The sequence below is a fragment of the Podarcis filfolensis genome (assembly GCF_964270895.1).
Source record: "Podarcis filfolensis genome assembly, chromosome: 6".
NCBI classification, from domain to species: domain Eukaryota; kingdom Metazoa; phylum Chordata; class Lepidosauria; order Squamata; family Lacertidae; genus Podarcis; species Podarcis filfolensis.
Window position 1 is genome coordinate 27,385,818 of NC_139609.1, and position 23,223 is coordinate 27,409,040.

Below are 23,223 nucleotides of genomic sequence, written 5' to 3' on the forward strand. Positions count from 1 at the left end.
GTGGATATTAGAGTAAAGGAAGATGAAACAGTGTCGCATCACAGTTTCCATGAAGTGGAACAGCCATTCCATCCTGCAGACCATCTTAGGAGACCTTTCAGACTGGTTAAGAGTGAGCTACTACTTAGCAGTAGTCATCCCACAAGGTTGCCATGGTTGATGGCATTCATAGCTTCTGATTGCTGGGCTACAACTCCTCATCAGCCCTGGCCATTGACCAGGCTGGCCAAAGTCGGTGGGAGTTGGTGTCCAACCAACTTCTAGAAAGTCACGGGTTCCCAACCCTTCGGTGATCATGGTTTGTAATGGAATTCCATCAGCTTTGTGGGTCTATCATAGCATTTTGCTGTTGTCTTCATCTGCCTGCCCTTGGGCTCATCGGCACACGCTGCCAGAGTGATGCTTGTCAGGTTTCCAGGAGCAAAGCTTTTTCAATACACTGAAGTGCAGCCATTGTGATAATCTTAAGATAAGCATTTAAAAGCTTTGCCTCAACTTGGAAGATTAAGGGTGAGATTTCCCCCCTCTAAATAAATAAGTAATACGACATTTACTCTAGGTAGAATTTTTTAAAAAACCACAGTGCAGCATTGTAGCCCAAATCAAGCATGGGAGAGAATGCAAACCTTTTTTCCCCTTCTTTTTTTGCCCCATTACCCCCTGACATGAAAAGGAAACATGCTAGCTCTCAGATTTAAAATGTGAGTTTTTCAACTTGTGGTTGAAGCTTACAGAGCAATAAATCATGTGCTTTCCTTACATGGTATCTTGCAAGTGCAGTTAAGACAAGACCACCAGATTTGTCCTCCCATAAGTCAGCGCAGCTATTGGACAGCTAGAAAGTTGCTGTTTTTGCTAGTACGTGTCAGATACTGAACCTCTATGCTGGCGGAGTCAGATTTCAATAGTTGTGGCCAGTCTGAGGAAACTGTGATGTGATAAGATAGCGCTTGTGAGGTCATGTGGTTAACAAACACCCAATCTAAAATAGCAGCTTAGTGGACCTTAAGTTAAAATAAGTATAGTTCCTCAGCTGTGTGTGCTGTGTTTTGTGCGTTCTTAGACCCAGAGCTGCTGTTGATGCTGAATAACCTAAAATTGAGGATTCAGTAGCATTTTTCATAATAGGGTCTCGCTCCATACTTTTTCAACCTCATTCTTTTATCTTAGTGGTGAGCATAGGTATGTGGGAACAGCACAGTGTTGGTGAAACACTACAGAATTCTAGAAAATCAGGTTGTTCATGTTTGTTAATGAGTTTAACATCCCCCCTCAAAAAAGGAGTACTTCACTTTCAGAGCTGATGGTTTCCTTCTCAATAATGTTTATTGCCATGATCTAGTGGAAGAGATGTCTCTTTTGCTGAACCTCTAAAGCACATACAAATGATTTGGGTTGTTTTTTTCATGAAGTCATGAGACATCCTTAAGAGGAGAGATGGAGAAAGAGAGGAAACTACTGAAAAATATATCAGATCAATATATGCATTTAATAGAAAGTTTTGATAGGCAACTAACATTGAGAGAAAGGCAGAGAGAAGGGAGTTAGTTATAATCATCCCACTTCAGAGAAATTGATGGAAATGGGCCTGTATTTTGCAGATTTCTAACTTCAGCATTGAGATGTTGGAATGAAATACTGAATGAAGTCTGGACATTATTTTAGCTATGGTTAGATAGGGTTGAATGGATTTTTCAGTAGATTACTAGATGATGCTGACACACAGGTGAACACAATTTTCATTTTCTTTTCTTGGCCCAGTTATAGACGTAATAGGCCATAATCTGTCACCTTAAGCAACCTTTCCTTTCCCAGCTGTTTACTAGAAAAAACTTGGATTGAGATCTATAAATAGCCTCAGAGCTATTGATTTAAAATAAACCATGGCACTTGAATAGCTGCTAAGGATTATAATCCTACATTTAATTTTTGTTGCTGATTTCTATATGTCACCCTAAAAAGGAGAGGGTTTTGTTGTTGTTTTAAGTAACTTCTCTCTCTTTTGAAACGTGTTGCTTGAAAATGGCACCCAAGGGCCAAATTCACCAAAAGGCTTTTAAATGTATTTACGACGTACGAGAGAAGTAAAATTTGATGGTGCAATTACATAGTACAATATGGAAGCCTGTTCTTCTGACTACTTGCTATCTTTTCAATCACGTACTTTCTATTAAGATTTCAAAACTTTTGATTATATGGTAATACTCTGATCAAAAAGTCATGACCTTGCCTGATCAAGTTGTTTCTTTCCTGTTCTGACATGAAAGCTTCTGGTCTCAGTGTGTCGCTAGTTTTGATCTTTGTCATGTAAGCAGTACAGCTGCCCTGCCTCAGCCTCTTGTTTCCTTTCGGCAGTTTTGCTCTTGATAACTGCTAAAAGCTGAAAACCCCAACCGCTACCACCTTGTTTTTTGTTTTTTTTAATAGAACAAAGGAAATTTAGAAATTCAATATTAAGTCTTTTACATAACCTTAAATATATAGCCTTCATGCTTCTGTATTCTTGCCAACTGCATAACCTAGGGAGGTTTGCTGTGACAAAGCTGCTTCATTACAGTGGACTGTTGCGTACATCACAGTAAACTATGGTCCTGAAAGACCTACATTGGCTCAAAATTCATTTCCGAGCACAATTCAAAGTGTTGGTGCTGACCTTGAAAGCCCTAAACGGCCTAGGCCCAGTACACCTGAAGAAGCGTCTCCACCTCCATCGCTCAGCCCAGACACTGAGGTCCAGCGCTGAGGGCCTTCTGGCGGTTCCCTCACTGCGAGAGGTGAGATTACAGGGAACCAGGCAGAGGGCCTTCTCGGTAGTGGCACCTGCCCTGTGGAACGCCCTCCCATCAGATGTCAAGGAAATAAACAACTACCTGACTTTTAGAAGACATATGAAGGCAGCCCTGTTTAGGGAAGCTTTTAATGTTTGATGTTTTATTCTTTTTTAATATTCTGTTGGGAGCTGCCCAGAGTGGCAAGGGAAACCCAGCCAGACGGGTGGGGTATAAATAATAAAATTATTATTATTATTATTATTATTATTATTATTATTATTATTTGTAAGACAAATGTGAACAGGGAGGAACCACTCTGATCCTCAGGCTCACACGCTCACTCCATGCCTTTCCTCTCCTCATGTGGTCAGGAGAAGGACTTCAGCAACATTAAGCTTCACTTCGCCCTAGTTGCCTTGTCCTGTTATCTAGATCATAGAATCAAAGAACTGTAGAATTGGCAAGGACCACGAGGGTCATCTAGTCCAACCCTCTGCAGTGCAAGAATCTTTTTGCCCAATGTGGGGCTTGAACCTCAACACTGAGAATCTCGTGCTCTACCTACTGAGATATTTTGAGATCTGGGTTAAAGGTATAAAACAAACTCCAGTTGAAAAAAGGCAGCTTCAAAAACATTTTTGAAGCTGGCTGGTTTTGAAAGTTATCAGAATTTGTTACAAACTGTCCACGTGACACAAAAGGGGACAGGGAAACTGAGGCTTGTGGTTGTCTGCATCTCATGAAACCTTGGTTTAGTGTGACATGTGAACTGTGTTGATATGTTATATACATCAGGGGAACTTGTGCCCCCGCCCCCCGGTAAGTTGCTGGTTTCTACTTCCTACCATCCCTGCATATGGTGGAAAACACCAAGGTGGAGCTAAGAGCAGCTTGAGGGAGAGGAGTTTAGATCAGGGAAACACAGGAGAAGGAGTTAAATGCTAACTCTTCAAAAAAGCAGAGATCTCTAATAATTCTCAGAACCACCACAAAGCTGCAGTTCTGCAAGATTCTTTGAAGGAAGTAATAACTGATAAGATTTTAACCTTTTATATTTGTGGTAATGGAAGTACCGTAATTCTAAGGATCTTACTTTCAAAAAGTGCATGTTTGATATCAAGGCAATACAGCTGGCTTCTTCACGAACTTTGACTTAACAACTGAATTTTGTACTAAATGTTTACAGTTCTACACACACACACACACACACACACACACACAGTTTTAACAAGGAAATTACTATAGAAATTAATATTCTATTTCCCCCCAGAAAAATCAATCTGCCCTTGAAATTAAGTTGAGTTGATTCAAGCAAATATTCGTATTTTAACATGCTACCTTAGTTTGCGCGTTTTTAATCTGGATTATTTAGGAATGTTTTAAACCTCTAAATTTTTCTCTGCTGTCTTTTTCTTTTTGCTTATGCTTGGGTTGACAGTCAGCAACAGGTAAGAGCATGTTATGAGAAAGTTCAAGTGGAATGGATTTGACTACCTTTCTAAGCATGGCTGCTTTGTGTTCTCAAATATAATAATACACAGCCTGGTAAATAACAAGTACATAAAGTATAAGTACAGGGAGAGTCTTTTAAAAAAGCCCCGTGGAACATGTGTACTCTATCCACTGGGCCTCTAAATCAGGTACTTTGAGCCACTAGTCAATTCTGCCACTTTCAACCGTCACCGGAGACCATTAATGATGGGCATTGAAATTTTTGACAACTCCATAAAAGCCATTGAATAGTTGGGACAGTAGCCAGCATGCTATGGTGTCTTATATTTAAATTTGGCAGGATCTCTTGAGAATTTCCATTCCTTGATACCATGTGCTGTGGATCAGCCCTGTGTTCTGATACCATGCTTCTTCCATTAAACCAAATTAAAGGGGGCTTGAGTCCACATATCTATTTGGAATGAATAATTCAGATTTATATCGGTAACACAAGAGATTTTCTGCCGCTTTTTAGTATTAACAAGAACGTTCTTCCGTGATCAGCATCCCTAGTTCTGTTCCATCAAAAGAGATACAAACAGAATGCCTTGTTCCGGTTCTGGTTTTGAAAATAGACCCCTCTCCTGCAGTTGGAGCTAAGACCTGGAATGTTCTTCCTTAGTTATAAGCTGGGAAATGGCACCAGCTTTCTGTGTGATGTTCAAACAAGTGGAAGGCGGGTGTCAAGGACTAGAACTAGGGACAAGAACTATTGATCAATTGTCCTCTATCTGGAAGGTCACAGAACTCTTCCCCATTTTGGAATGTGGTGTCTTCCCACTTAGGGTAAACTCATAGCCAACTTTGTTGAGTTGGAGAGAATAGCTTCCTTGTCTGTTTGCTGAACCTCGCTTAAAAAAAATTTTTTAGTCTAAAGCCTATGGAACCTTCCTTAATCCTGACACATCCTGAACACTAACCATCTCATTAACTCAAGAGCCCGTCATGGACATGTTGCATCATTGCACATTTCAGGCAAATTTCAAACCCCTAGTACTACAATAGCAGCATAAGGAGAATCATAGAACTGTTGAATTGGGAGGAACTACGAGGGTCATCTAGTCTAACCCCCTGCAGTGCAGAAATCTCTTGCCCAAGGTAGGGCTCGAACCCACGACCTTGAGATTAAGAGTCTCATGCTCTGCTGACTGAGCTATCCCCAGGGCTTTTGCTGTTCATTTGTTCCTTTCGGTTATATTACTGTGCTGTTTTTAAATATTGCAAGGTATTCAGAAGGCGTGTGGGTCACTTTAAGGATCATTTGGATGCGAATATGTCTATTTTGAAACTTAAGAAAGCTTCAAAATAAGATGTTGAAATTCGTCCTAAGGTGGCTGGTTTATTATTCATGCTTAAAGTTGAGAAATGTCCCAAGTGGTGTCTTTCTGTCTCTCTCCCTCTTTTTGTCATAATACAGAACCAGAAGGAGGAATTCTACAGCTCTTCTTGTGAATATTTACACAAGATGAGGTTTAGAGAGGGCTCCTAGTTCTGTCAGACACCATTGCCAGCTGTAGTGGACTGTCCCACAAAGTGTCGCTTGCGAAATATTCGTGAAATAAAACTCATAGCTCAATACGTGGCTTCAGCTTGAGTCGCCCACTGTGCATAAACTTCATGCAAAGCAGCCATGGCAATTTCAGTTTGTATAAGGGCTTAACTCAGGACTGGGGGAACTTGTGGCCTGGGGGCTGCACGTGAACCACAGCTTAATTTCAAAGTGGGAAGGGAAGGGGAAAGTGGGGAAAGGGAAATACCGTATTTTTTGCTCTATAAGACTCACTTTTTCCCTCCTAAAAAGTAAGGGGAAATGTGTGTGCGTCTTATGGAATGAATGCAGGCTGCGCAGCTACCCCAGAAGCCAGAACAGCAAGAGGGATTGCTGCTTTCACTGCACAGCGATCCCTCTTGCTGTTCTGGCTTCTGAGATTCAGAATTTTTTTTTTGCTTGTTTTCCTCCTCCAAAAACTAGGTGCGTCTTGTGGTCTGGTGCATCTTATAGAGCGAAAAATACGGTACATTGCCAAACATCTGCCTTTTGCCTTGCCCACCTCCAGCATGCACCCCAACAAAGTACCCCCACAAAACACACCCCTCAGCAGAAAAAAGGTTCCCCGCCCCTGTAGAAATGTATTGATTTCAATTCAGCAGTCCCTCTGTTTACAGTGTAACATCTTACTTAAGGTGCTCTGCATGTAGGGACTGAGCATGTCACCCTTTGGCTTGACATCTAGATTGTTCCATTTGCAGTTACTGAAATGTATAGATTACTGCACTAATAAAGCGCTTGTTCAACAAGCTGGCGAAATGGCTTTAGAAATCTCTGGAATGCATCTTTTCCTCAGTCAATGTCTCTCCTCCCCCCCGCCCCCACACACTGTTTTTTAAATAGCAATAGTATTTGCTCTATGTTTCTAACCATTACACTGTAAATTCTAAGAATGGGCACCAGGAGTAGAATTTAATTGTCCGGTCAATGTGAACAGAAGATGGTGCCTTTAACATGAATTTTAAGTAAATTTGGCTATGTTTATGTACTCTGCTGTTTATCAAATGCTATAGTGGTGTATTGAGGGTGATGGTGGAGTATAAGTGTGACTTCACTAGTGAAAGCTTGCTGTGCTTGTGTTCTGTTTTTTTATTTTCTCTAAGGGGAAAGTACTTCTTTACTATAACACATTCTTTTCTGATCTTTGGCCTTTGCACCATGTCGAATCCCAGATTTCCCACCCCCAGCCTCATGCCGTTTAATGCTGTCTAGGAAGCATCCCACCCCCTCAAAAACTAGAGGATTGGGGTACTTTCCTGAACAGTGGGGGGAAGTATTGCTGAGGGTCACGGGGGGGGGGGAAGAATTGGCAAAAATACCTCCTATCTTCAGTCAGCAGGAACCTCTGAGCGCAGCTCATGAAAGGAGGGACAACTTGGGATCATTATATGTGCATACACACATTTGTTTTTGTTTCTGGTGAGGGTGAGCAGTGATTTTGAGTACACTCAAATGCTACTCCTGTCCTTATAACTTGCGGGTGTTCTTTAAGATATAAATGTTTAGTTGAATATGGGCATATTCTCCTTTCTTGAGCTGAAATGATAGGCCTGTCGGCTAATGCTTGTATGTGTCTGTCCTTTCTTTTTACAGATCAGATGCCTAAAAGGCAAGAAACCCTTCCCAGGCCCACACACCTTTGATGGGATTCATATTGTGAACCATTTGATAGGCGATGATGAGTCCTTGCATTCGTCTGACGAAGACTTTATATCAAACCACGTTCAGGAGTCTGGGGTCCATTTTCACTTGCACAGGAGGACTGGTCCGATGGACTTGACTCCAGCCGCGGCAAACAGTAGTGACAGTGATATTGAAAACACTGAAACATCAGACACCATCGTTCAGAAGGAAAATAACCAAAAAAGAGTGGAGTCTTACTCTACTACTGTGTAATCACTGTGAATGGTATTGGCCTTCATTCTCTAGGAGCTTATTCCACGGTCAAGAGGACTAGCTTGAAAGTTGACTGGCTCTTACATCTTACCTGACGCGTGATGTGTTGCACCTTACTATTGGCCTCTGTATTTGCCAAATCTTTTATCTCCAACTTGTTGTTGCCATAGAGTAGGACTGGGAGGAGGTTGGATGGATGACGATTCTAACAGTATTAATATTTCCCGTATGCTTCTCATGCTAGAAAATGCACACTCACAACTTCTTCCCACTCAAGGACCATACTACAGTTTGTAAACATGGGAAGTCCTTAGTCTTCAAAGGAAAAGTGTACTTGTGCAATATTTAATGCTCTGTGAACAAATGTGTTCTTTTTACATAAACTGTTTGTGATCACAATGGATGTATCAGATACGACATTTATCTGGTTGAGTGTCTTATTTTTAATTAACATAACCTCTATTATTGGAAACCACCAAAGTTTCCAATCTAAAGCCTTTACTTGTGCTATTTTATATAATAATTAATGGTTACACTTTGTTCTAAAGGATTAAAGAAAACCTTTTATTAACCATTCTGTGCATCTGCTTTTGATGTGTTGCTAATGGACCTGATCAGAGTATGTTAACTACAAATAATGTCTATTTTGTATATATTTATATATCCTTGGCCCTGCATAAAAATGTACATTGAATTTTGTATGGGAAGTGTAAATGTTACCATATGACTGGTCTCAGCATTTTAAAAGGAAATGAAATTCTGTTTAAACCAAGTAAAATTGGAAAATGTTTATGAGAAAAATGGCAAAAACACTAATTTTAGTTTTAAGACCTCTGCTTACCAAATGACCCACAGATTCATGCCCTACTGAAATGTGTTCCAAATGACACTATTGACTGAAATTTTAACTTTGTGTATATGTAACTATATAATAAATTTTTTTCATGATTTAATAGATGCTAAACAGTTACTTGTTCAAGTGTTTCTCAAAATACAGTATCGGTTATTATATTTTATTAAAACAGCTCAACATTATTACCCTTTACTACATAACAATAAAATCAAGAAAAAAATACAATAGTACAAAACAAACAAAAATGTTTACTAACAGGAAAATACACTTACGCGATATATGACAATTATGAATAAGAGAAGGAAAAGATTCCTTTTGTTTATATGCTGCTTTCACTTTCTCTGTCTTAAGCTAAGTAATCCGGAGAATGAATTTTATGCCACAGATGCTCTGTAGAGTGAGTACAAGGAAGAGAGAAACCTAGGACTGGTTGCATGAAGAAATGGAAAAATCTAGATGATAATGGGGTAAAATGATATGCGAGAAACAAAAATGCAGAAATTACTAATAAAACTGCTGCAGCAACCACAGGAAGCAGATAAAAAAATCTAGGGTAGAAGAAGAGAAAAATAAAAAGAAACACTTAGAGGGACACACAAAAAGATGTGGGCCACAGGAAGAAAAAATTGTGAGCTCCATAAAGGAAAAAGTGAGGATGGAGAGCAAAGAAATGGTTGCTGGTGGTGCAAAAGCCCTGCTGAACTTTAGGCAGGGGAAAACACTGCTGATAATTCAGTACAATATCTAAGGAGAAATAAGTATTTAGGGAACTCTCTCCCATGAAAAAGATGGCATATTTTCTATACTCCGTGCATTACTTTCTTCTTTTCAGCTCTCAAATACTGTCTTTTCTGACACTCAGATACCCTAGCTAACACACCACCAACTACACACCTCCTTAAACAATCCAGCAGTAAAATCAGCAACCACTAGGCCCTTGACCAGCTTCGAAAACCACTTCCCGACAGCAGAGGGACACAGCGAAGGAATGGTATCCATGATACACAAAATGCTGCTCCAAGATCCCGCAAACCCCCTTGATGCAATCAAAGAGCAACAGGAACAAGACATGGGCTATGAAATTAACCCCATCCAATGGACTAGAATCCATCTCAGCCAAAAGAAGGGAACTCAACTCTGAAACTCATCTACAGATGGTAACTAACACCACGGAAACTGGCGCTGATACACCTAGGAACCTCACCAAGATGTTGGAGAGGCTGCACCTCCACAGGCACATACCTCCACATGTGGTGGGAATGCACCGAAATCCAACCCTCCTAGACAGTAGTCCTACAAGAGAGATGCAAAAAAACCCCACACAACCTAAACAGGTATTAGAATTCACCCCAGAACTGACCCTACTGAACATTTTCCAAGATAATAATGATCACTCACTTTATAAAGAGCTTATAATCCACCTGCTCTCAGCCAGAAGCGTACCTTTAACCCGGTTCGGCTTCCCTTTGTCACATACACAGCCCAACAAAACAACAAGATGAACCCACCAACAGCATACAAATCAATATGGCTTACTTGACCCAACAATCCCTCCCTCTCTCACAAATGCAAACATACCTCACTGCAGGTATGCCCACACCCTGGGCCCTCCTAATCCTTCTCACTACCAAGGAAATGTAATAAGCAAATAGAAAAAGAACCTACCCAGTTGACGCTGACACAACCCCACATGTACACTAAAAAATAGGTTTTACCATCTCACCCCTTCTGTCCCCGCTGTCTTCTTCCCCAACCTTATACTGTACACAACACTAATGTCTCATATCAAATGTAACTGATCTGTAGAAAAGACTTGGCAACCTGAAAAAAGAGACAATGCATGTACTTTTGTAAACCAAGAAAATAGTTAATAAAAATATCTTAAAACAATAAAAAAACTACAACAATAACCTGACAGTGAGAACATGATGTGATGTTTGAAATAAAGTGTCTAGGGGGGGGAATTATCTTTCCTCATTTATGATGATGACGCAAGCTATTCAGGAGAAAACAGATTGGGCCAAAATTATGTAATCTGGAGTGAGTTTTCAGATTAAGGCTGAAATCCTATGCACACTCAGCTGGACTGCGATGTACTTTCAAGTGAAAATATATACAGGTTGTAGGTGTCCTCAAAGCAACTAGTACAAAAAGTTATGAAATACATCTGTACTTTTTAAAATCTGGTCCTGTTAGTTTACTCTTGACTGTACATTTCATGAGAGCACTGATGTACAATCCAGTTGATGATACATGATGTTCAACTTTTAGTATTTACACAATTATTTTTAAAAATCTTGCAGAAGTGGACTTCTGCTAACATTCTATGTAACAACAATTTTTGCTGAGTGCTGCTTTGTTTTGATGAATATTGGCTTTATCAATATGCTCCTTTTTATATTGTAGCTATTGTAATGTTTTATAATTTTTAATGCTACTTTCATTGAGTCACTCTGAGCTGAACGTTTGTTGTGAGGAAAGCAGAATACAAATATTAAATCAAGTCAAATCTCTTTACCCAATACAGTGGTACCTCAGGTTAAGAACTTAATTCTTTCTGAAGGTCCGTTCTTAACCTGAAGCACCACTTTAGCTAATGGGGCCTCCTGCTGCTGCCACGCCGCTGCTACGCGATTTCTGTTCTCATCCTGAAGCAAAGTTCTTAACCCGAGGTACTATTTCTGGGTTAGCGGAGTCTGTAACCTGAAGCGTCTATAACCCGAGGTACCACTGTACCCTGATTTTAATTATATGCATTCAGAAGTTCAACTGAATTCAGTAAATTTTACTTCTTAGCAAAAGTGCTTAGATTTGCTCATGTACCTGGGAGGAAGTCCCTCTAGATTAAATAAAAGCAAACATTTCGAAGATTGGACTGCATGTCAGTATTTCGGAATGGTATCTTTTGATTGCTTTAGTTCAAAGGGTCAAAGTTCTTGATTTACTAACACTGTACTCCTATGCATGTCTGCTTGCGAATAAGTCCCACTGAGTTCAGTTGGGTTTTCTTTCAGGTAAGCATACACAGGATTGCTGCCCAAACAATGAAACCCAATCAGCTGCAAATTGCAGGGGAAGAAATAGGTTTGTTTGGAAGGCCCGCTCATATAAATAGATGGTATCCAGGAAATTCTTAAACAACCTTATGAGCTGCGCTAACTTTCAGTTTTTTTGCTTTTGCTATTTTTATCAACGTACAGGAATCATTGAACTGCATTTCTCCGAGCAAGTGTTGATGTTTCACTGGACTGCGGGGCAAATGTTGCCCCCATTCAGATGTAAAATGATGCCGTTTCCCAAAAGCAAAAAATAGTTTTTGAGTTCTGTGTCTAGTTTTCTTTGTAGATTGCATCTGCATTACCTTCCCCAGAGGGAATCCAAATATAAGCAGCTGACAACCTCTGCACCTGGTGCTGGGCAGCTGAGGTTGCCTAGAAAGTATCTGCCTGTCTATCGTTAGCAGCACCAGCTGCAGGTCTCTTTGCAAAAGCAAAGCTCTTCAGTCAGTGGCATGAGAAATTCAGTTGAAAGTTGGCCATAAAACACATTAAACAGTGAAGTGCAATGATCTTGCAGTAACTGCCATATTGCACAGGTGCTTGTGAGGGAGACTGAGCGACAGGCTGTATCTCGGAGTTTGCTTTTACGTGGAAGTAAATGTGCACCCAGAGCGTGCCCACTTTTGTATTAAGCTGCAATACGTTCACAACGGTAGGGGAAGATGCTTAACTCCCATTTTCCCTGTCAAATATGGCACATGTCCAGCTTTTCGCCCCACAGAAGAAGAGAGAGATTTCCCCCACCCTCGAGGGGAAAATAAATTTTGCAGGGGGTGGATTTTTATAAGAAAAAAGGGCACACAGGAAGCTAAGCACCTGCTTGCCTGTACAAACCTCTGCTCTCAATTGCAGCTTCCCAGAACCAGTTTGGGTAAATGCAGGCACGCATTGGAAGGGGTGAAGATAGAAACATCCTCATAACAAGGGAGCAATATGTGTGGTGTTTGGCCCAGAAAATGAATGGATTCAGGAGGACAAACAGTATTAGGGTGGCTTCGAATACATATTTTAAGGACAGAACCAGACCACATATGGAACTCAAGACTGCCACCCAAAATGAAAACCTTGCGTCAAGAGGTCCCTCCCATGCTCCACAGTATATCACAAAGTTTACCCTCCGCCCTGCAGTCAGTCATTATATGATGTACAGTAGTACCTCAGGTTACATATGCTTCAGGTTACATACGCTTCAGGTTACACACTCCGCTAACCCAAAAATAATGCTTCAGGTTAAGAACTTTGCTTCAGGATGAGAACAGAAATCGTGCTCCGGCAGCGCAGCAGCAGCAGGAGGCCCCATTAGCTAAAGTGGTGCTTCAGGTTAAGAACAGTTTCAGGTTAAGTACGGACCTCTGGAACGAATTAAGTACTTAACCTGAGGTACCACTGTACTCGCTTGTCCCTGTTGGCAGCAACCAGAGAAGTCAGGCAGAGATGCATTGTGTATTGATATCAAGACACTATGGCTGAGTACATGCCATGCATTTAAAGCACTTTACTTCCCTCAAAGAATTCTGGGAACTGTAGTAGACCCCTAACAAAGATACAATTTCCAGAATCCTTAACAAACTACTCTTCCCAGAAGTCTTCTTTTCTTGGGGACGGGGACGGGACAGTAATGCACTTTAAATGTGGTTTAAATGCATGGTGCATTTACATGTTGTATTATGCATCCTGGAGTAGAAGGCAATAACTGAACACAGAGCTTCCATTCTCTACAGCAGATCCATGTTTTTAGTAATAGCTAGCTCTGCCCTCATGTTCAAGCCCATAACTCTCTCTCTTTCTGTGTGTGTGTGTGTGTGTGTGTGATGTGTCTGTTTCTTCAATTAGGTTTTAAGCCAGAGGCAAGGCTCTCCAGATGTTGCTGGAACAATTCCCATCAGTTCCATCCAGTACAGCCAATAATCAGGGATGGAGAAGTCCACCAGTCTCTGGAGGGCCACAAGTTTCCCATCCCTGGTTTAAACTCTCTCCCTTTCTCCCTCTCTCTGCTTCATATGGCCACAGAGAACTGTCTCCGGCAAGTTAAATCGTCACACAGAGCTGCCCACACTCTGCAGAGATCAAGGAGCTAGAAGAGTTCTAATTAGAAGAGTTGTCAGTAGTGACAACTGCAGTGCCACATTGTTGTTGTTGTTTAGTCGTTTAGTCGTGTCCGACTCTTCGTGACCCCATGGACCAGAGCACGCCAGGCACTTCTGTCTTCCACTGCCTCCCGCAGCTTAGTCAAACTCATGCTGGTAGCTTCGAGAACACTGTCCAACCATCTCGTCCTCTGTCATCCCCTTCTCCTTGTGCCCTCTTTCCCAACATCAGGGTCTTTTCCAGGGAGTCTTCTCTTCTCATGAGGTGGCCAAAGTATTGGAATCTCAGCTTCACGATCTGTCCTTCCAGTGAGCACTCAGGGCTGATTTCCTTCAGAATGGATAGGTTTTATCTTCTTGGAGTCCATGGGACTCTCAAGAGTCTCCTCCAGCAGCATAATTCAAAAGCATCAATTCTTCGGCGATCAGCCTTCTTTATGGTCCAGCTCTCACTTCCCACTTTAGGTGGGAATTAGGGGAACTTTAGTGCCACATTAGGGTTCATTTTATGCTTCGTTTAGAAGCTGGGGCGAAAACATCCAAAGTTCTTTCTACGTCATCTGATTACAGAAGTGAATAAAAATATTGTTGCTCTTATAACACTAACGTGCTCCTTGTAACTGTGGAATCAGATCTGGAGACATGGGCCAGGCCCAAAGTATTTGCCTGGGTGCGCACAACGGGCACTGCAGAATGTCTTTGTGTCTGAATGGCTGACATATCTCTCCCCATCAAACCATGCCATACTCTAAACCACTTTGAAATCCCCCTTGGTTTCACAATAGCTAGACGTGCAGCCTGGAGGTCAGACAACAGAGGCCAGGCATTTCTAGGGATCAGACAGCTCATTTTGTGATTCTTTCGATCCTACCCACGAATTGGTAAGACTGGTAAGATTAGTGCCTGCTTGCTGGGTATGTGTTGCCCTGATCTTGTTCCAGATAATGAAAACCAAAACTCTTACTGTATTTGGAGTGATTCAAAAACGGCATCCGGATAGATAATGGTTATGAAACCTGCTAATCAAATGATCGGTTGCGCCATACATCCCATAATAGAAACTAGGAAACCTTAGAGATAAGTAAGTTGCAGTGACTTTACTTTTCAGCGCCAGCCCTGCAAAGTGCCAAATGCTGTCTATAAATCGCACTGGTGCAAAAAGCCTTTTTTCAGCATGCTTCTCCTGTTAGCTACAGACAGGCATTAAGATAAGCCAATCAGGAAGAAATAAGGTAGTCTACTGCCAAAACTTAACACCTTGGTCCCCTTTGCATTATCTAATTTAGCAGTGGAGTCAAACAAATACTGACTTAGTGGAAATGTTAGAATGAGATATTCTGTCAAGAGCGGAAGTGACTAAGACTGCAACCTTATACACATTTACCTGGGGCTTACTTCTGAGTAGACATGCATAGGACTGCAGGTTACCCAACTATTTCTTCAACGCTTGTGTCTATGTAACTGCTGCATGCTATTCATGAAGAATAAGCCTGTCAATGGCTTTTAGTTAGAATAGTTAAAGTTTTAGTTTTAGTTGATTTTTGGACATTTGTATCCCAGCTTTCGTCTATCATTGTACCCAAGGTGGCATGTATTGTGGCACCAAGCTTTAGAAAGGTGGTAGCCCCTCATATTTCTTCAAACCATACTCGGTCTGGCACTCCCTATTTTCAGAATGAAGCCTCCCGTCTATCCCTGAGTACCAGATGCTCAGATTGAGCATAGCATGGCTATCCCATCTTGTCCCATTTGTGAGCTTTTTGGTGACCTAAATGGTCTGATTCAGCAAGCCAGTTATTATACGTCAAATCCTGAGAAGGCAACTCCTTCAGTCAGAAATAGTGGAAATGTACCCATTTTCTCTTTAGGTATGTGGTTCTGTTTTTCAAAACTCTGTGGATCCTAAGAAGGCAAGCTCTGTTGACAGTTTCAGAACTATCATCGCCTAAGGACTGCAGCTGTGCCTGCTCAGACTCTCGTGGAAGAGCTGATATGTCATACTATGGTAAGCAGAATAGGCAAGCACACAGACTTCCCTACAACCATGAAACCCGGAGACCTTCACTTTATTAATTTAATTTATTGGTGATGAATAAATAAATTTATGTAGGCTTGCAGTTGGCCAAAAACATTGCCCAACCAAACAAAGTTCTGGCGTTGCTCCAAACACTTCTAAATGCAACACTTTATGTTGCCTTTTTCTGTGACCCAGTTCTAGAATGCTCCGTCTCTGCAAACCCTTTCTAGCACTGTCATAATAAACTCAGGCATCTATGTCTGTTCTAAGAACCCTAGAATGTGGCCATGGTTTCCACCAGGACTCTCTAAATAGATTTAACAGATCTTTCACATTGCAGGCACAAGTCTAAGGGTCTACCTCGGCGAGATATTCATTTCATCAACTGGTAGGTTTGCGGGAAAACAAACAGAATCCCATCATCTTTCACCTCTCCCCAAAATGCTATCTTTCTACAGCAGCTTCCATCAACCTGGTATCCTCCAGATGTTTCCAACTCCCATCAACTGTTCTGGCTGTGGCTGATGGGAGTTGTAATTCAAAGCATCTGGAGGGCACCAGGTTGACAAAGGTTGTTCTGTGGTCTATAAAGTATTCCATGAATTCCACAGCCACGTTTTCTGGAAAAGGGACAGCTAAATATTTCTGTATGTTCCCCAACTTGTGAGATCTCTGGAGGTGTATCCAGAATGCAGTGAACTTAAAGGTTAAGGTAAAGGGACCCCTGACCATTAGGTCCAGTCGTGGCCGACTCTGGTTGCGGCGCTCATCTCGCTTTATTGGCCAAGGGAGCCGGCGTACAGCTTCCAGGTCATGTGGCCAGCATGACTAAGCCGCTTCTGGCGAACCAGAGCAGTGCACGGAAATGCCGTTTACCTTCCCGACGGAGTGGTACCTATTTATCTACTTGCACTTTGATGTGCTTTTGAACTGCTAGGTTGGCAGGAGCTGGGACCGAGCAACGGGAGCTCACCTCGTCACAGGGATTCAAACTGCTGACCTTCTGATCGGCAAGTCCTAGGCTCTGTGGTTTAACCCACAGCGCCACCCGTGTCCCTGGCACAGTAACATTTGCATGCTGCTAACTACATGAACCAGCGAGACCGCTGACTACCTGTACTGTGTTGTGTGGTTGGGTGTAAAGGGCCAATTAGAATGGGGGTAACAATCAGGAATGTATTGGAAGTTATAGTAAGGTTACCAGATTTTTTTCAATTAATCCGGGGACACTTTTCAACTTCTTTCTAAACAGATGAATTTTGTCGGGACAGATCTGTAAATCCGGGGACTGTCCCCAGGAAACAGGGACGTCTGGTAACCTTAAGTTATAGATACAAAGGACTTCAGGAAAAGGCTCTGTATATACTACGTTTAAGGGAAGCTGAGCAGCGCAGAAGGAGACAGAACGTGTAGCTCTCTAGATGTTGTTAGACTCCAATTCCCATCAGCCACAGCCAGCATAGCTGTTGTCCAACATCAGGAGAGCTACAGGTTCCCCACGCTTATTGACTTTAGACTCCATACACAGGATTGGCTTCAGTCCATTTCTATGAACCAGCAATTACCTTGAAACGGACATTACAAAACACCTGTCACAAAATAGCTGCAGAGTTACTTTAGCAGCTTGCTTTGACTGTACAAACAGTAACTTGATTTATTTTTTGTTTAAAAAGCGTTAACTGATTGCGGATACCATAGCAATGATATCAGAACTAATTTCCCACCTGGCCCACTCTTCTTGCATTTAAAGTGACTGGCATTTGAAGTTTTTTTTTACAACAACAACAGCAGCAACACCACAAACAAGCAAGCAGAACCTAGCTTTAAGTGAAATACCGCCATATAATATGATGCCTGGAGCAATAATAGGAAATAGTCTTACACTGTCAGGCCGTAGGTCCATCTAGCCCAGAGCTTCCCAAACTGTGTTGCAACACGTTTGTGTGTCGGCTGCAGTGTGTGGGTGTGTTGTGCGAATGCTCCCCGCTCTCCGTCTGGGGCTGGAAAGGGGTTAGTTTAAGCTCTGGTTTGCTAGTAAAACTGAATTACGTTGTCACGAAATGATGAATGTCTAAAAAGTGTGTGTCACCAACATGAAAAGTTTGGAAAGCTCTGATCTAGCCCCTGATCATCCGCTTTGACCGGCACCAGCTTTCCAGGGTGTCCTGCAAAGGACTTTCCCATCAACTGCCATCTGATTTTTGTTCACTAGAGATGCTGAAGGTTACAGCTGGGATTTCCTGCATGTACTCTACTGACTGAGCCATGACCCTTCTCTGCACTCCTGAATGCTGCTTACATGTTCATATTTCTGAATTTATTTTCTAGCCCTTAGGTGGGGCAGACTAATCTCCCTGTAATGATCTGGAACACCTTTCTGAAGGAAGCAAATGCCCTTTGACATTCTTAGGAGCCAGTGTGGTGTAGTGTTTAAGAGCAGTGGACTCGTAATCTGGTGAACCGGGTTCGCTTCCCTGCTCCTCCACATGCAGCTGCTGGGTGACCTTGGGCCAGTCACACTTCTCTGAAGTCTCTCAGCCTCACTCACCTCACAGAGTGTTTGTTGTGGGGGAGGAAAGGAAAGGACAATGTTAGCCACTTTGAGACTCCTTAGGGTAGTGATAAAGTGGGATATCAAATCAAAATTCTTCTTCTTCTTCTTAACCAAACATCTGCAGAGCTACAGAGATAATTGTCTGCTCACTGAGTGAGGTGAGCTGGGACCCCGTGAACAGTTTGCTAAATGGTGCTACAGCACTTGTCCGTAACCATGTGCAGACGGACCTCCTATGAATAAGATAATGGCAACACTTCACAGGATTATAAAGCATGCTGTCTGTACCTTAAGTGCTATTTACAATACTAAGCTTAAAGATACTTTGAATGCATATCTGATCATTATTCTAAATCCTCATATCCTTTTGTCCCTTCCCCAACTTGTCAGCGTAAGTTTCCAAAGAACAAAAATGTTGCTATTAATAAGTTGCTCAAATGTGATCCTGGAACGTCTTTGCTTAGGGCTACTGCCACCTTCTGGGGCAGGGAGCCTGTTCATGTAAACTCAATAAAACATGCATTAATTCAGCAGGTGCAGATTTCCCTGGCATTGCGGGGGGCGGGGGGGATGTTAATGATGGATGAGGCTTCACCTGTTGGTTTTCTTCCTGTATTAGGATGGGAGCATAGCCTGATGGGAAAGTACATGCATTGCATACGGAAAATATATGGTTCAAGTCTCAATCTCTCCAGTTAGGAGGGAATAGAAAACAATCCAAAAGACTTTTGCTTGAGACCCAGGAAAGCTGCTGGAAATCAGCATAATAGGTGGACAAGAGTTGTGCTTTTGTCTGATTTCATAAGCTCTGTCCGAACTCGTTTTTCTGTACTTTTCCATTTTTGTTTTACAGTGGTACCTCGGGTTAAGAACTTAATTCGTTCTGGATGTCCATTCTTAACCTGAAACTATTCTTAACGTGAGACACCACTTTAGCTAATGGGGCCTCCCACTGCCGCTGCGCCGCCGTCGTGCAATTTCTGTTCTCATCCTGAAGCAAAGTTCTTAACCCGAGGTACTATTTCTGGGTTAGCAGAGTCTGTAACCTGAAGCGCCTGTAACCTGAAGCGCCTGTAACCTGAAGTGTCTGTAACCCGAGGTACCACTGTATTTTTACCCTTGCTTTCCCTGCCTCAGATCATATGATGAAGGGTGGACGAGACGTATATAAGTATACTGTGCCTTAAAAGTGCTATAGAATACACTAAGCTACGTGATAACTTTAAAATGCATTTAAATTTTTTAAAACAAAAAAACTCCCCATATTGTACATTCACTTCCCACAACCCCACAGGTTATATTTTTAAATAGTAAAAAATTAAGTCTCACCTAGCGTAAGTCGGAAACAGGGAATCTGCTTCTAAGCTTGGGCTCTCACAATGTCAGCAAGCATGACCAATGGTCAGGGTGGGAGTTGTAGTCACTTCCTAGGATTGTAGCGCTACCCAAGGGTTACTGCCAGGCCTAGAGTTTGTTTGCACTGAGGAATGAAAAGTGGGGAACGTCACCTCTTGGATGTCTGCCTGTCACCTACTTGTTAAACATCATAGAGTCCCTGTCCAGCAATGGTGCTCTGAAGAATTTGGGGAAAACCTTGTCCCTTTCCCCCTTCCCTTCCTGTTGTTGTTACCTTGGGGGGCTGGGGGGCGGTCTGAAGGCCTCCTGTCTCCTCTGGGTGGAAGCCATTTGAGTGCTACAAATGGAAATGTTTTGAGTGTGTGTGCATGTGTGTGTGTCTGGTTTTTTTTTCCTGTGAACTCTGTGGTTTCTGAACCCTCTTTCTAATTTTACAGGCGGTGTGATTTCATGCATGGAGTTAACCAAAGCTTTGCTAAAAACAGGGGTAGTCATAACGATACAGTCACGGCTATGTGTTATGCACACACACACACACACACACACAAAGAGAGAGGCTGCCAGTCCCTTCTCTTCTGTCTCCAGAGCCTTGCTGACTTTGGCTGGGCTCCACAGACCACAGGCACCTTTGGAGATTTTGCAAATTGTGTCCCCGCAACACCACTAGGCCCCAGAAAGGAAGGGGAGAAAGGAGGGCAGAGAGGCTTTTCTAGGCCGCGGTTTTGCTTTCTGCAGGGACTCGCTCCCCCCCCCTCCAGTGGACAAGAAGCCCTCCACAGAGGGAAGGAGAAATCCTCCCACCACCTCTTCCAAATTTATGCATTACCTAAGTTCCCAGGGGAAATGAGCAAGCCTGGAGGGGCAGGGTGGGTGCCGAAGTATTTCCAGCCATGTTTATCCCCACAAAAGTTTCCATAACAAGCTATTAGGAGGCCGGGAAACGGCCGCAAGCACCCTGCAGCCTGTCACCTTTGTGCAGGTGGATAATCAACAGGTGAAGCTCTCGCCACCAGCACCCTCCAGAAAGCAGCTGCGCCCATATAATGTCTGCCTGCCCTGCCACCATTGAAGGAGCAGGAGTTATTAGTTCTGTCCCACTTCTCCAAGGAGCTCGGAACAAGGGTTGCCATATTTCAAAAAGTAAAAACCAGGATACCCCAAAAGTTGTTGAGTATTTTTTTGGGGGGGAGACCCCAAAATTGTTGAGCTTTTGACTTTTTTTTTAAAGGAAACCAGCAGAAACTCTAAAGTGCAGAGATCCAGGACAAAACATACATGTTTTTAAGAGGTGCCATGTTGCTACCAAGTGACAATCCCTTGACTGGTTAGTGGTGACTCCTTGGAAAGTCTTGAAAGATTGCTGGGTCTGTGCAAGGGAAGACAGCCTGCTAGTTATTTTGAAGTAAGCTAGTTATTTTGCTTCCAGGAGGAGCAACCGGACAGCGCACCTCAAGGGGAGCAGGCTCTCAGACTGTGCACACACCATACATTTAAAAGCACTTGACTTCCCCCAAATAATCCTGGGAACTGTGATTTGCTAATGGCACTAGGAAATGTAGCTGTGTGAGGGGTAAACTACGGTTCCCAAGATTCTTGGGAGGATTATATGCTTTAAATGTGTTATAACAAAGTGCCTCAGTCTTGGTAGGTGCAAAAAAATGCCTGTTTTAACCCCTACCACCGAGTAGCCAAATATTTGGGGAGAAGGGGAGATCTTCCCACATATCTGGGAAGAGGGTTTTATTATGGAAAAACTGGTTTCAAGTAGGCTTCAATGCCAGTGCTGCTTCTTTCAAAAGCCAGCTGTACCAATTACAGGTGCAGGGTTGCCATATTTCAAGAAATAAAAATCAGGAGACAATAGTTGAGCTTTTTGGGGGGATTTGCCAAAAAAAAAAAAAAGGCAAAGAGTGATACTCAAACACACACTTCCTTCTTCTGTTGTGCACCCAGGCACTAATTTCACTGCTCAATTCCTAGACACGATCATGAAATTCCAGATGCATGGCAACCCTAACATTGGGGTTCCCCCCTCGTGCATTTATGACCCCTGCAAAACCTACACTGGCGAGGAGGTGTGATTTCAGACACCTCTGCTTTGAACTATTTTCCAGTGACATTTAAATGCTATATTCTTGATGCTTGTATTGGTATCAGCTTTGCTAGAGTGCACAGGTTTTTTTCCCTTCTCTCCAGCCCACATCAGTAATGCGTTACATGTGAATGCATATGGTTTTAGAGAGGCGAAAAGGTGCTATGAATCTCATGGGTGTGGGGGAAAATATTGAGACAACAATGATCCTTTCCTGGTGGAACTACTACCTACTACTGCCTAGTAGTATAAGGCTGATGGACGCGGGTGGCGCTGTGGGTTAAACCACAGAGCCTAGGGCTTGCTGATCAGAAGGTTGGCGGTTCGAATCCCTGCGACAGGGTGTGCTTCTGCTGCTTGGTCCCTGCTCCTGCCAACCTAGCAGTTTGAAAGCATGTCAAAGTGCAAGTAGATAAAGAGGTACCGCTCTGGCAGGTTTGCAAGAAGCAGCTTAGTCATGCTGGCCACATGACCCGGAAGCTGTACGTAAAGCGAGATGAGTGCCGCAACCCTAGAATTGTCCATGACTGGACCTAACAGTCAGGGGTCCCTTTACCTTTACCTATAAGGCTGAACCTTGCCAGCCAATGAAAGGGATGTGACTCTCCTTGCTGCAGTGTGGGATCACCTGGGGATACAGTTTTGGAAGGTGGCTGATTGTGGCATGTAGCAAGTGAGGTGTTTTCAACTACCAGACAGAGTTGACCCTCCTTTCTGTATATAACACAGACAAGCAGTAATGTGGGTAATATTTGTCGGGGATTGGAGATAGACTTGCTGAACGTGTGAGGAATTAGTGGCATGCCTGATTGGCACAGGTGTCATGGGCATCATCCAGTCACTGTCAGCAACACTATTACTGGCATTACCTCCACAGGAAAATACCCAGTCACCCATTGCATTTACTCACTTGCAAGTCTGGTTTCTTCCCTGCTGGTAAACAGCAGCAGAGTACAATGCATCCTACTGCTTCTTTGCAAAACCATGATATGTGCATCATAGCCAATTTCAGCCATACGGTGCACAGCTACTGCAGCCAAGTAGGCAAATGCAGGGTGAGGGCTGGAATCAAGAGGCCTGGTTAGTAGCTTCTGTGTCCAGAGCAGGGCCTGTACAAGAGTTGAATCTTAATTCAGCACTGTAACAGGGCACCATCCTCCACCACACCAGAGGGGGCAACAGGCTAGATTATGGGGTGTAAAGCAGGATGCAGGGCACACACAATTGCCGTATTTTTCCATGTATAAGAGTTTTAGGGGGGGAAACAATGTCCAAAATTTGGGGGTGTCTTATACACGGGGGCCATCTCCCCCCCCATTTTCTTAAACCAGAGTCCCCAAAAATAGGGGTCGTCTTATAGACGGAAAAATACGGTATGTCCTCTCCAGTCCAGTACCAAACTGACATTGCCAACCCTCTCCCCACAAGCCCAGCATCCGCCACCTGAGGCAATTGCTTCATTCTGCCTAATGGTAGGGCTGGCTCTATAACAAAGAGT

General features: G+C 42.8%; 2 protein-coding genes across 6 annotated transcripts in view; both read left to right on the plus strand.

The window, feature by feature from the left end:
- Positions 1 to 8,660, plus strand: part of EVI5 (ecotropic viral integration site 5) — a 67,565-nt gene extending 58,905 nt beyond the window's left edge. For all 4 annotated transcript variants that reach the window (XM_083620626.1, XM_083620628.1, XM_083620629.1 and 1 more), the window contains one exon: positions 7,405 to 8,660. In XM_083620626.1, coding sequence (XP_083476752.1) covers positions 7,405 to 7,707 — 303 coding nt within the window. In that variant the 3' untranslated portion in view covers positions 7,708 to 8,660. The remainder of the gene's footprint in view (positions 1 to 7,404) is intronic.
- A 7,342-nt stretch (positions 8,661 to 16,002) lies between these two features.
- The window catches only part of GFI1 (growth factor independent 1 transcriptional repressor), a 40,102-nt gene continuing 32,881 nt past the window's right edge, over positions 16,003 to 23,223 (plus strand). The window contains exon 1 of one of the 2 annotated variants that reach the window (XM_083620720.1): positions 16,003 to 16,111. The gene's annotated coding sequence lies outside the window, so the exon portion shown is untranslated. Of the gene's footprint in view, positions 16,112 to 18,380; positions 18,436 to 23,223 lie in introns of those variants that run through there. The other variant, XM_083620721.1, reaches the window with a different exon arrangement.